At 44.6% G+C, this 14,902-nt stretch overlaps 1 protein-coding gene across 2 annotated transcripts in view; it reads left to right on the plus strand.

The window, feature by feature from the left end:
- CA8 (carbonic anhydrase 8) overlaps positions 1–14,902 on the plus strand; it is an 88,113-nt gene that overhangs the window by 39,042 nt on the left and 34,169 nt on the right. Inside the window, exons 4-5 of one of the 2 annotated variants that reach the window (XM_082719371.1) lie at positions 4,809–4,904; positions 12,985–13,047. In XM_082719371.1, the coding sequence (XP_082575497.1) occupies positions 4,809–4,904; positions 12,985–13,047 (159 nt within the window). The remainder of the gene's footprint in view (positions 1–4,808; positions 4,905–12,984; positions 13,048–14,902) is intronic. The other variant, XM_082719372.1, reaches the window with a different exon arrangement.

A 14,902-nucleotide genomic window follows, 5' to 3' on the forward strand; every position in this document is an offset into this window, starting at 1 on the left:
AAGTTTGTGAGTCATAAGTGCCTTTTTAGCCTTCACTGCCTTTTCCATTCTCATGATTCATTCTTTTGTACTTTAATGCTGTCGTGTTATTTATGTTAATAATAAACCTCATTTATCTTGAAGATAGCTTTCTGTTAGGCTGCCACAAAATCTTCAAACTTATTTTTCTCAGTGACAAATAAGTGATTATAAGGCTATGGCTTGTCACAGTTTCATAACTTTGGACAAATTTATCTATCGCTGTGAGTTAAGTACATTAAGATGAACGTTTCACGGGTACTAATGGCAGAGCTGCGTAACCATTTGCAGGAAATTTGAATTTGTGAGCCCTACAGCAAAAGCTCCAAGATTTTCTCTGAAACTGTAAAAGGATGCTTTACAGTTGTTATTGTAGGGTCAGGGTTTTTTTTTTGTTTGTTTTTGTTTTTTTTTAATAGGAAGGGATGATGGTCATGATGTGGATAAGAGGAATAATGGCTGTCTGCTTTCTTATTTCTCCATAATATGAACATTGTGCTTTTTTGTTTTTTTTTTTAATTTATCTGACCGAGAGAGGCACAGCAAGAGAGGGACCACAAGCAGGGGGAATGGGGGAGGGAGAAGCAGACTCCCTGCTGAGCAGGGAGGGCTCCATCCCAGGATCCTGGGATCATGACCTGAGCAGAAGGCAGATGCTTAACAACTGAGCCACAGCAGTTGCCCCAATATGTACATACACACCTCACAGGAGGTCACGTACCTTGAGGCCTTGCGGTTGGGGAATGGTGGGGGTTGGGGGAAGAACAGTAAGGGAGAAAAGCTTTGGCTTCGATAGAGAAAACCACTGTCTTCTACTCAGACATACCCAGGTTGGGAAGAAGCCAAAACCTTTCGTCTTTTGAGGGGGGAGTCCCTGAAGGGGGAGTGAAGAACTGCCCTGTTGTTTCTGTTGAAGAGTTCTCTCTTTTTTCAGCTACTGTTGTTGGTAGCCATAGTGAGAGTTGGGGTTCAAGGGGCAAGAGGCAGGCCCTATGCTACTTGCTGTGCTATGTGCTCAGGCTCCGGAAGGCCTTGGTGAGGCAGAGCCCTGCCCCCAGTCATCTTGGGTCCCATGGACCCTGACAGAGTGAGTGGGAGTGTCAGGAGTCCAGGCGGCCCTTGTGGCGAAGGTGCTGTCTCACCCCCAGACTCCTCAGCTACAGTCAGGGTCATTTAGATGCTCAGGTTTGATTCTCAAGTAAGCCACTCTCCACTCTGAAAATTCATCCCACTCCTTCCTGGCCTTTGCTGCCTGCATATGATTAAGGCTAATGAGCACGAATCGTGCCCAGGGAGAGAAATGGAGGGATAAAGAGAGTCCTTGGGCAGGCGGGGAGAGGTGTGAAGAAGCCACACTGGGAAGACGCAGCTCTCCTTGTGTCACGGAGCCTGACGCTCAGACGAGTCCGTGATTTAAGTTCACAGAGCTAGAGAGCTGTGAACTGAACCAAGACTCTAAGACTTGATTGCTGGCGCACAGACCTTTTGTGAGAGCCTGTTGCTGCTCAGAATTTATCAGTAGGGTTGCAGAAGTGTCCGCGTCCCCGCCTCCGTGCTCTGTAGTCTTCTCCACGGGCCAGACACACCCCAGAGCCGGTGTCTACCGTTCAGCTTTGAAGTGAGCTTCCTAGCTTCCACTTCCCAGTTCCCTCAACTGATAACAGCGTCTGCTTGGACCTCTGCGACAGCCTCCCTTTGACTGGACGGGCCGCTTCATCATTTTCTAAGCCAGGTTCTTCGTGTCCCACGCCTTTCCCTTCAAACTCCGCTGTCCCTCCGCAGGTCTGGAGCACATACCCTCACTGTTGTTCGTATTCAGGAATAAATACACGTGCTTATATGTATTTGATCTAGGTCTGTCTTTTTCTGTGTATGTAATTATTTTATGAGGCATAGGAAAGCTGAAATTTTAAAAGAGGACATAAATAAACGAGCAGAAGTTCTGGTGTGTATTTTCTGATCCTCTGTGAATTGTTTTGTCCCTCCGTGCCCCTTCCCTACAGCAACCCTGCTTGGGCTTAGGAGAGGAAATTCCAACACTGTCATTTTAATTGTCAGGGTCCATTGTCTTTATCCCTGTGGCTACTCGTCTTGTTCTTATTTAAACCAACATTTGTCTCCATACTTCCTGCGTGTTCACTTGTCTGTACAACCTGTGCATCGGTCAGGGTTCTCCAGAGGAACAAAATATATATTGAGAATACATATCTGAGACAGAGAGAGAGGGCAAGGGAGAAACTAAGATTTGTTTTAAGGAACTGGCTTATGAGATCACAGGAACTGGCAAGTCCCAAATCTGCAGTGGTGGTCAGAGATTGGAAACTGGGGTAGAGTTTGTATGTTATAACCTGGAGGAGGGAGTATTTCTTCTTCTTCAGAGGACCTCAGTCTTTGCTCCCAAGCCTTCCCTGAATTAGATGAAGCTTACCCACATTATGGGGATTAATCCACTACACTAAAAGTCTACTGATTGAAGCGTTATCACATCTTTTAAAAAGCACCTTCACAGCAACATCAACAACTTCTAGACTTTTTTTTTTTTTTTAATTTATTTGTCATAGACAGCGAGTGAGCACACAAGCAGGGGGTGCAGCAGGCAGACCAGGCAGAAGGAGAAGCAGGCTTGCTGGGAGCCCAATGTGAGGCTCGATCCCAGAAACCTGGGAATCATGACTTGAGCTGAAGGCAGACCCTTAACCCATGACCCCAGGATCATGACTTGAGCCGAAGGCAGATGCTTAACCAGCTGAGCCACCCAGACGCCGCTTATTTTCCTTCATTTTAAATTAGTTTCTGTTCTGTGTTCCAGGAACTCACCTACGATACTATGTTACATTTAGTTCTCATGTCTCTTTAGGTCCCTTTGTCACTGACATATTCTCAGGTTTTCTTGTTTCTGTTGACCTTGACTGTTCTGAGGAGTACAAAAGATATTTTCTGTCAGGTCAAGTATTTTGTAGACTGTCCCTCTGCTGGGATCCGTGTGATGTTTTCTTCATGATTAGATGGGGTTATGGGTTATGGGGTGGGGGGCAGGCCATGGGGGTAACGTGTCATTTGCACCACATCCTGTCAACGGCGCATACTGATGACTGGAGCTGCTGACCTTGCCCCTCTGGCCTGGGGAGCGTTTGCCTGGTTTCTTCACTGTAAACTCACTCCCTGAAACAAAGTCACTGTGTGTAGTGTCCGCTTATGGCGTGGGTACCCTCAATTTTTTAAATGCAAAAGACCGCCAAGCAGGTGTGGAAGATCAGGTGTGAGTAAACAATGTTGCTGAGTTCTAAGGAGTGGCAAGGCGAAACACAAAAAGAAACCAGGGTTTTGGGGGGACTTGTTTTATTTTAGAAAAAAATACCCCATAATGTTGCTATGAGAAGTAAGAAAAACGTTGATTTGAACTTTGTGATTTGTCGAATAAAAATAGATTTCAACCTTGGGCCTTCTCTGTTTATTTAATTAAGGTAGTCGGTTCTTATCGGTACACTGTACACTTATCTGTACCACTGGGACTCCATGCTATTGTTGCAGCCAGAAGAGGAAAGATTAAAATTGGTCTGTCTTTCATTATTAATTGAATCGTTATGGAGCATTGTTTTCTCAAAGGCAGTGCCTTGACAGTTGCATGTACTGGTGGTCGTGGTCCATGTTGGCTTTTCATAGCCTGTCCTAGCTTGGCCTTGAATGTGGTGTTTTCCTAGGTTCCGGCTTCTATTACTGGTAGAGGACGTCATTGCCTCCCTCTAGTGGTCAGTTTAATAATCTCGCATTCTAGTAGGACAAATTCAGCTGTAGAAAAAGCAAATCAGTGCCTATTCTCAATGATAACGTACCTTCACATTTTAATATGGATGCTAAAATGACATGGTGATTGAATTTTAGCTCTGTCCTTTTAGATTCGAACTGATTTTTAAACGAGGCAGTGTTTTAACGTGGTAAGTAATTATAACTTGATTAAAAGCTGTAGTGATGAAGATAGCATTCTCGGCAGAAGGTTGACCTAGCTACTGTTTTCCTAAGGACTTCAGTGGGCATTTGATTTGAACAAGGGAATTGAATTTGGCTTCTTGCCAGTGTTTTATCAGTGCTGTAGGAGCAAGTGCATGTTCTAGATAAACTTGAAAGCCACAAAGCTTTATGGAGCTAGGAGTGAGGGGAGTCCCTCTAGAGCACGGTTTGTCATTCCTTCACAGATAAAACTTTATCTCTGGTGCAGGAAATGGCCTTCTTTTAGAGCTCTCCATCAACATTCATTACATTACCATGACTTGAGGAAGAGGCCGCATTATAGGGTGCTCTCTCTGTATATCCTTGGAGAGTTGAAATAATTTACCAGAATTTGAGGCTGGCTTTGTCGTGGTTCTGATGGAAATACCAGGTGACCCAGCATGTGATTTTGTGGGTACTGATCCCTGGAACGAGTACTGGTGTTTGTGCCCAGACCCGGGATTTTGTCCTCTCGAAAACCAGAGGGGACAGCATTTATGAAAGGCAAGGCGACTAAATCAGTGAGCCTTCTGCCGGTCTCCTTAGAGGTGCTCCTGATGAGGATTAAAGAGGAACTCAAGCGTCCGCAAGCCACTGAGCATTGACAGCTGTTTGGAAATGAGGAGGACAGACTCTCCGAGAACCGGGATCCCAGCGGTGGTGTGTGGGTGTCTGTTTGGGACACTTCTGTTGCATGTGTTACCACAGAGACGTAACAGACCTCGTTAAGGAGAAATTGATCTGTCCTTGTGGTTCTCACTAGACATGCATCAATAACGAGACGACCTGTCTTGTCTCCCCAGCTGCATCTGATCCACTGGAACTCCACCCTGTTCGGCAGTATGGACGAGGCGGTGGGGAAGCCACACGGCATTGCCATCATTGCTTTGTTTGTTCAGGTAAATGGTCTCCCGCTGAGACTGTTCTGTTGTTCAGAGATCCTTATTTCTGATTCCTTGGCAGAGTATTTTGTACTCTCAGTTTTATTACTTCTTAAACTCCTGTGCGGAGAACACGACTCATTTGAGAAGAGGACCCCTGATTCTTCTGGCTCGCGAGACAGCAGCCATATTTAAGGGTAGCAGATGGTTCGTTTAGTCTGTAGACATTTTCTTCTAACTGGGCTTCAGGGTCTTTGGAGAAATGATGTTGAAAATGTCTCCTGAAGGCAGCATGCATTTTATTAATGAAAAAGAATTTTAGAAAATGTTTTTGGACCCTGGCGCTTGCTGTGAAATCGAAGAAAAATCAATAATGTAATCATGTAGTAGACTCTTTTAGCTCTTTGTTATTAATAATTTTTACTCCAAGATGATTTGAAGTGTCTGATCGAAAACACTGATAAAATAAGACTGGCGAAGATCTTGGTGGATATAGTCAATATAGAGTTTAGATTTGAGCTCTGTACTGGGCAAAGGATATTAATTAAATTTTGTGAAATATAAAAAACAGACTACCTACTTTCAAAAGTAAAAATTTAATCTAGTCCCCCACCCCCTGCCATGAGTCTTTTTAACTTTGTCTTGTCTGTTGGATGTCCTAAAAGATGAAGAGGTAGAAGAGACCCTGCTTTCTCCTTCCCCATCCTACAGAATGGTCCTACAAGGGCCAGAGAGGTCGGTCACAGATCATAGTCACACACAGATTTAGTGTCACCGTCAAGACCAAAAACCATTGCTGTAACTGCAGTTCTGTGTGGTTCTGGGCTCTCCTTTTGGAGAATGTGAGACTAGAGCAGTCATATGAGAACAGTGATTGTCAGTAACTTAATTTTTCAAAGAAAGTGGGGCCTTTGCAAACCTGCTTTTTTGGTGTTGTATATATTTCAATAGTAATATTAAGCACAGCAGTTTTCCTTTATAAATTTCTCTCTCAGGTATTTATCTATTGACAGAAAGGTTTTAGCCTTTTAATATTTTAAAATCAGTATCTCCAAAATAGGACACCTGTCACAGAATTTAAAAAGCAAATACCCAGAGTTTTAAATGAACCTTCTTACTCTTTACTTCATGGCTTCTTATTTTTTTATAGGCAAGGGCCTATTTTATAACTGCATTGTATAAGCAGAATAAAATCATGTTAAAACTGATAAAAGTGTTTTGATGACTGCTAGTGTACTAAAGTAGTAACTATTGAAGTCTACTTTTGTAACCTGAAAAAATGAATAAAGTGTCCAAATTTGAGAAGTTGAGCGAATAGAAGTAGAAGGCAATGTCTTGTTATTAAAAAATAAGAATGAAATAAAATAAAACAAATAACTGAACAGTCATATCAAGAGGAGAAGTAAGCATGTTTGTTTCATCTCTGGAGTTGGTATTCATTAAATATTTGTGAATGGAATTGAATACGAGAATATTCTCACTTACTTATCCTTAGCATAGGTCAGGTGGCATAGGTTGATAGAGCACTAGGCTGAAAGCCAGGGCTCTGGGAACCAGCGTCAGTATTCCAGGAAGAAGCTCAAGGTTGTAGGCCCCGGGGAAGCTTACAAGCACGGGCACCTGTTCTAACTTTCCCCGAGTCTGCTGGGAGGAGCCATTCTGGTTATCTAGGAGAGAGTCAACTTACAGAAAGTCTGAGAGTGGAATCTCATGAAAGAAAGAAGGACTGATGAGGAGTGTCCATTGAAGTGGAGACGAGAGGGGCTGAAGTCCATCTGGGGCTCTCACACTTCTGCAGGAGGAGTGGGAGAATGGGAGGCGGGGCGGGGGAGGTGGGGGGAGGCAGGGGCCGTGAGCGTAGGTTTCCCTTTCAAGAAGCGTGGCTCAAGAAAAGAAAAACAGATGGGGGTAATAACTCGTGCTGATGTATAGGAAAGTTCTCTTTGTCTCATTTCAAGATCTGCGATCTGCCTATATGTTTATTCTGAGCAAAAAGCATGAGTGCAGATGCAGAGTTTAAAAATACTGGAGAAAAAAGTGATAACTTGATATATAAGAGTTCTGGAGGAGACAAGAAGATGCTGGATGGAGAGCTTTTGTGGGTAGACTAACCTCGGAAATGAGGGGGCATCCACACTTTAACCAGAGCAGAGCAGGAAGAGAGAGTGGGTAGAAACGGAATGGATTTAAATGTGAAGAAAGGCATGAAGTTAGAGGGGCTCATGCCTGATGACCTTCATCATCTCTGAGACACATGAAGTGGAATTATTTCTAGAGCAAGGGAAGCATGGGTGTAGAGTTGGGTTTTGAAATAGCCCAGAGGAGAGTGGTAACAGACATGGCAGTCAGTGTGGAAGACCCACTTGAGACTGAACATCATAGATGGTGTGGGACGAGATCTTGTGGCTTGTTTCTCTATCCAAGTAGAAGAGTAGAAGACTTCTTGAGAATTGTTGCATTGATCTCTTGCAGAGCAGATGGCTTAGGACGACACAGGGATGAGAGAATGGAGGATGGCTAGAAAGGTGTCAGGAAGGGAAAGAGACAAAGCCAAGAGGCCCCTGGGAGCTGTGGCTCCTTAGATCAGTGAATGGGGAGAGAGAGAGAGGAGAGGGTAAGAGCTGCATGGATGAGATGCTGTGGTCAAAGGGAATGGTCTTTGGAGCTGAAGTTTTCAGAGGGAAAACAAATTCAGGGAATGTTCTCAGGAATGTTCTCACCTCAGTGCTGAGGTGGAATGGGGCTGTAAGCCACGGGCTTCAGGGCTGAAGATACATTCCAGGGAGTCGAGGTCCTCTTAGCGATTGCAGGAGGTGAGGACGAGAGGGTGACCAGTGGGTCATTTTTTTAAAAAGGTGGTGACAATATAACTTCGCCCCAAGTAGAGCCGGGTAGTATCTGAGGAGGATGGTTTAGTCCGAGGAGGATAGCCTCGTGCCCATGGGTCAGAGTGTGCATTGGAGGGTACCCGCAGGGCACTGACCTCTGCTTTCAGCCTTGTCTCTGGGGGAGACTGCACAGCATTTACTCGGAAGGCCCGGGTGAGCTGGACCTTGAGCAGACCTGAGGGCTTCACACGGACCAGGACCAGCAGGCAGTGGCCCCCTGTTGCAGAGGGCACAGCGGAAATGAGGTGAGGTCAGAGTGCGAGGTGGAAAAGCTCGGGCCAGGGCTGGGCAGGGCTGATGGGGTCATTTTGGATAGCGAGGGGTACGGAGGTAATGGGTCTCCTGGTTCTTGGCCGCCTCTGGGCACCAGGCTATGCTGTCACCTGGGCTGCTCTAGGATTTCGGGGGCTGGGGTGTACATAGTAGCATCTATACTCGCTTTGTTGGGTGGTTATCACCTCTTCCTACGGAAATCCAGCAAAGATGGAAAGGGAAGAGATGCCACAAGAGCTAGAGTTTGTTGCAAGATTTAAAACTCTTGCCCATAAAGTACGGAATCTTTAGAGAAGGAGGAGCCCGAGATACTACTACCCTCCGTATAATCTGTATTTGATGCTGTTTGGCATTCTGAGTAAGGATAATAGTGGGTGATAGTAATTGAATTAGGACGGTCTGTGCCCTCTTCTGAGGTCTCTGTTCTTATCTTAAACCCCATTGCTTTTATCCTCCGTACCCCACCCCTCCCCCACTGGATAAATCAGAAGCTGAAGGACAGAGAGGTTAAGTAAATTTGTTTTGGCCTGAACACTGAGTCAGGCTTATTGCCCTCGACCCGCAAGGACGACAAGAAGCCCCAGTTCAGATGTATCTTCTCTCCCTCTATTTCCGCAAGTCTACACACTTATATACGCTTACATGACCCATCAGCGAGCAGGGTACAGGAGGGAGCGAATCAGGCTGTGCACCTAAACGAACAACTTCGCTAGCAACCAATGCTGTTTACTCCTCTTTGGGCGTTCTGCTTAGTCTCACGAGGCAATCCTAACCTGGCAACTAGCCAGGCGCCATCTTTTAATGGCGGAGGCCGCCCTGGCCAGGGGCCTGCCTCCAACATCTCCCCCTTTTTTCTTTTATGGCAGGGATCATGCCTGTCTTAGGTTGTCAGTGGTGGGGAATATCCTTACCTGTCATCAGACGGCAGATATCAATGATCTGCGTCCTGTCGTAGGTTGGTGTATTTCCCCCACCAATCTTACCCGTCGTTGACTACCGATCCAGCATACTTAGCCACACTTGTTCCAGCCTCGATGGCTAACAAGGCCTGCACCATGGCTTGCTGTTGCCTAGGTTGCTGTCGCCTCCAAATTTGCAGTTTCCTTACTAGTAGAATCAAGCCCACTACGAGGATTGTCATCAGACCAATTACGCTAGCCCATTGTTTCGTAAAGGTTAACACATCTTGCAATGTTTTGATTATCTCTGGGAGGGTTGCAAGCTCAACTCTGGTGTTATTTATCTTTGTTATGCCTAGTAGCAGGTGCTGAGTGTAGTTTTGGAATTCTGCAGACTAATTCCCCCACAAGTATTGGGAGAGCTGTCAGGAGACATTCTGTAAGTCACTCATATTAGTATAGGCTATGGGAGTTACACAAATTGCCGGGAAGGGTGCTATACATCCCAGTCCCAGTAGGGCCCCCAATATGTCCACTTGTTCTTTTTTTTTTTTTTTTTTTATTTATTTATTTGACAGACAGAAATCACAAGTAGACGGAGAGGCAGGCAGAGAGAGAGAGAGGGAAGCAGGCTGTCTGTTGAGCCTGATGCGGGCCTCGATCCCAGGACCCTGAGATCACGACCTGAGCCGAAGGCAGCGGCTTAACCCACTGAGCCACCCAGGCGCCCTGTCCACTTGTTCTTGAACCAAATCCACTCTCTGGTTGACTATCAGGATTCCTGCTTGCAGATGTGCATTGATCTGAGTCTGTGTTTGAAGGGCAGCCGCCCTTCCTTCTGCAAGGGTGTTCACAGCTTCCGCAGTGGGTATAGTTGCAGCAAGCGAGACTGCTGCTGCCGTGGCAGCTGCTGTAGATATAGCCAATGCTGTCACAACGGCGGCTGTGATACCAAAATCTCTCTTCTTTCTGGATAGCACCACCGGTAACTTGTCCTCTGGAATGGAAACTGGGATAGGAACATGGGTAGGGATACGCATAATCACAGCCAGCTTGAAGGCCATGACATTCCAGCACTGGGAAAGATAGCAATTCTTAGTGCAATTCAACGTATCATTCAGCTCACTAGCATTTGTTACGAGGAAAAGGAACGGTGGTGAGACGCATATGGGAGTGGGCTGATAAGTAATATTATGGGGACAAGACACATTAACTGTTGTCTCAAAGGCACTAGAGTCATTTTGTTTGTAAGAACAGTTGAGGAATTTGCCATTTAACATGGACACTGCTGAGATATCAGTTCATGCTCCTAGCAAGTTACAGACCTGCCATGCATCAGAGGGAGAGGAGGGATTGCCTTGCTTAGGATTTTGAAAGGAAGAATTGTACCCTGTAAAGGTATTATTTTTATAAGTAGGAAAGCGTGGAGTGAATGTAAAGTTATGCATTTCATTGATGTAAACTGAGCGCAAGGTACTCTGACATCCAGACCACTCGGGTGGCCATACCCTGTTATTGGTGCACCTGGGCAACTTAAAAGGTTGATATGGCCCCAAGGCATTAATAGGTTTCACAGGGGCCAAACCCTGGATCACAGGTGGTCCCATTGAGGTATGTTTAGCAAGCCTTCATCTAGGAACCATGGAGCCGCCTTTTCCACTGTATTCAAAAAGGCCCGAGCAGTTTTTGCTTTTAGTGGAGTTCCATTGGCTTTCAGCAGGTCTTTTAAAGACCCTTCCAACCGCACTTTAGATACTTCAGATCCCATTATGAACACACAGACAACAGACGTGGACGTTAAAGACACTAACTAGCACATGAACTTTTTACACGCATATACTTCAGTCGACCTTTTCTCCCCGCTTTACCGCGGAATTCCCACTTTTGAATGTGGCGAATGTCCCCGCTTACCTGCGGACCTTTACTCCCCGCTTTACCGCGGATTACCTTGCAAGTTTCCTTTATTTAGTTCCCGGGTGCCGGCACCATTTATCGCCCTCGACCCGCAAGGAGGACAAGAAGCCCCAGTTCAGATGTATCTTCTCTCCCTCTATTTCCGCAAGTCTACACACTTATATACGCTTACATGACCAATCAGCGAGCAGGGTACAGGAGGGAGCGAATCAGGCTGCGCACCCAAACGAACAACTTCGCTAGCAACCAATGCTGTTTACTTCCTCTTTAGGCATTCCGCTTAGTCTCACGAGGCAACCCTAACATGGCGACTAGCCAGGCGCCATCTTTTAATGGCGGAGGCCGCCCTGGCCAGGGGCCTGCCTCCGACACAGGCTCAGAACCTGAGCATCCTGTGAGGACAGCCTTGGTCCTGAACCTCTCCAGTATGTAGCCCTACTGGATTCAGATAAGGACTCTTCGAAGAGCTGTAATCTGATAGGAGATGCATGGAAAGAAAAACACCGGCCAAGGTGAAGTCCTCCAAGTGCTACCTCACTGTTAAACCAGTACAATGAAGAAGGAGGCCCACTGCCCCCAAAGGTCAGGCCCAGGACTCTGCACTTATTTGTGCATTTGCCTCAAGTATTATTTTCTTAACTTTAGAGAATTCATTTTCCATCTTTTGAGCCTGTCTGAGGAATTGCAGACACTTGGGAAATAGTTAAGTCTGGACTCTTTTGAACTGATCGGCCTATCTTGGATTATGTAAGTGTCTTGTTTCGTCTCTTTTCTCTCTGATGCCCCTTCTGGCATATTTCACACTTGGTGCATGTGGAGAGAAACGGAGAACGTTGAGAGGTTGACAGTTGTTCTAGCACCTGTAGGTCATCCTGCACAAATGTGTGGGGCAGAGAAAAAGCATATAATAACATTGTTTATCTCAGATTTTAAATTATCTCCTGTTGCTATTGTCCTCCATTATCATGGGCCATTGAAACCTGGTTGAAAAGTGGAGATCAGATAGCACTTACAGTTTTTAAAAGTTAAAGTCAGGAATACTTAATGTCAAATTTCTTTTGAAATCTCACAATCTGTGGAGCATTTTTTACACTAAAAATATGTAATGATACATAATGTTTTAAAATAGAAAGCTATGAGCAGCATATTTTGATGAATTTAAGAATAAAATGGTGGTTATACAATTATGTCCAGTCTTTTTAAAAAGGTTTTATTTATTTATTTGAGAGAGAGAGAGACTGAGCATGAGTGGGGGTAGGGGAGAGGGAGAAAGGGAGAGGGAGAAGCAGGCTATCCACTGAGCAGGGAGCCCAACGTAGGTCTCAATCCCAGGACCCTGGGATCATGACCTGAGCCAAAGGCAGAGACTTAACAACAGATCCACCCACCGCCCCCAGTATAGGTACAATCTTTATAACAATGATCTAGAAATGTCGGAGGTAAAAAAATGAAAGGGTTTGAAATGTGATGAGCAATATTAATTTAGAAATATCCTTGAAATATTAAATTGCAGTATTATATCCTTTGATATACAGTTGGCCTTGAACAAACTTGACTTTGAAACTGCATGGGTCCACTTATGCATGAATTTTTTATAGTACTGTAAATGTATTTTCCCTTTTTTAGGATTTTCCTAATAACATTTTCTTTTCTCTAACTTATTGTAAGAATAGAGTATATAATACATGTCACATTCAAAAATACATGTTAATTGACTGCTGTCATCCGTAAGGCTTCTGGTCAACAGTGGGCTATTAGCAGTTAAGTTTTGAGGGGAGTCAAACATTGTACGTGATTTCCAACAGCACAGGGGTCAGTGCCCTTAACCCCTTCATTGTTCAGGGGTTGACTGCAGATCGCACAGTGGGTAATAATCTCTACCTAGTAAGATGAATTTAGAATGAATTCTCGAAAATGTCTTAGAACTAACACTTTCCTGTACTAGCCTCTCTTACAACTTTAATCACCCTCTGTAGATGCTGACCTGGTTATTAATGAAAAGGTCATTTATTCCTAGAGAAGGAAATTCAGAAGGACTTGAGCTTCACTTTCTGTTAGTTCTTTTGAATGAAAGCAGAGTATTTAAAGATAGTTGTGGTATGGTTTATGCTTTGTGTATTGCAGATAGGAAAAGAACACGTAGGCTTGAAGGCTGTGACTGAAATCCTCCAGGATATTCAGTACAAGGTAAGTCCTTATTTAAAAGAAAATAAAAATACCGGCTATGAAAGCAGTCCCCAAGACCACTCTCAGATTTGATGATGTGTACAAAGGACTGACAGAGTAGCTGTTACTCTCCTGGTTGTGGTTTATGACAGAGGAAAGACACAGGTCAAAAAGGAGGACAGTGTGGAGGCGCATGGGCTAAGTCCAGGAGACACCAGTCATAAGCTTCCAGCTGTGCCCTCCCAGTGGAATCACGGGATGAACCTAACTCTTTCGACCGTGGTATGCCACAGCTCATTTGACCAACTAGAGAAGCTCGCTGAACCTTTGTGTACAGGGATTTTATTAGGAGTCCGTTATGTGGGCATGAGTGTCTGTGTAACTAACCCCAGCCTCACCCCCTGCCCCAGCCAAACCAAGCCTTCATCATAAATCACATTGTCATAAACTCCTCTGGTCCAACTGGAACAGTGTGGCCCAAGGCCTCCGGCATATGAAACACTCTTATCAGGCAGAAGATTCCGAGACCTCAGAGCCAATCAAGGCCAGTCCTCATGACGAGCTGCTTTTTGAGCAATCCAGGCCTGTGGAATTAACCCCTTCTGCCCATTGGTTATAGGAAAATTGTGTAATTGAAACAAAGATTATGGCAACTATACTAAAAAGTATTTATGTTAAAAAAAAAAGAGGCAAGTATGCATAAGCTGTAAGATCAGGTATCGCAGAGAAGGTGATTTAGTTTGATACGATTCTGTAGTGATTCAGCCCAGCTTTGCTTGGAAGCCAAGCTCTGTTATAACCAGTGCTTTTCACGTGCACGTTGAATCGATGGAATATGAGTGTCCTTAGCGGGCAGTAGTTTAATATTGGATAGCTACTGCAGAGATAGTGCAGAGATTCGAAGACCAAGACCCACGGCCAATCCAAAAATCAATCTGGAAGTGAAGTCTGATTAGCTTGAGGCTGGTGCAAGCCCAGGGCATCTTGGATGAGGGAAAAAATGTCTACCAGAGATTTCCTGAGCAGGCTTAGAATGAATCCAGCTACCAAGGGAGAGCACAGACTAGTCAAAAAGCTGGTAAGAAGGGAGAGGGACACATTTTGGCTGACATTTGTCTAATAGAAATGGGTTGAGAAATTTTCTTTCATTGCTTCAGCTCATACGACCTCTGTCTTTATGGGCTGGTTGGAAGCAAGTAAGCTGGATTCTTACAATGTGTCAAATCTTTCCTAGAAGTAAGGAAGAGACTAAGAGTTTATGTATTAACCTCTTATGTCTGCTTTGACAGAGTAATCTTACAAGAAACTCCAGCTACCATGACAGGTCTGTTTGCCTCTAGGGCATGAGCAATTTAAGGGACATTATTTAAAATAGTGATTGCAAATGTGATGATTGAACAATGGCACAAATATTTTATTGAAATTATTTTATTGAAATTTAAATACAACTTTGATAAAAGTGGATTAGAATTGAATATATTTTTTAAAAAATTTAGTCATTTGAGAGAGCGCATAAGCTGGAGCATAAGCTGGAGAGGCAGGCGGAGGGAGAGAGAATCTCAAGCAGACTCCATGCTGAGTGCAGAGCCTGTCTCGGGGCTCAAGCTCAGGACCGTGAGATCACGACCTGAACCGAAACTAAGAGACAGATGCTTACCGACTGTGCCACCCAGGCATTAGTAGAATTGAATATTTTCATTCAGGTGTTAGTTTTCCCCTCTGGAGGAAGAGAGGATCTCGAATAGATCATAGAGACAAGTTACCAAATGCAAAGGAAACAGAATGAGAATTTAGGAGGCAGGTTGTAATGCCAAGAAGGTTAAGAGCTGAGGTCAGAGTAGCAGGAGGAAGGTCATTTCAAAGGAGTTCTCTGAAC

This window comes from Mustela nivalis (assembly GCF_964662115.1).
Source record: "Mustela nivalis genome assembly, chromosome: 2".
Classification (NCBI taxonomy): Eukaryota; Metazoa; Chordata; class Mammalia; order Carnivora; family Mustelidae; genus Mustela; species Mustela nivalis.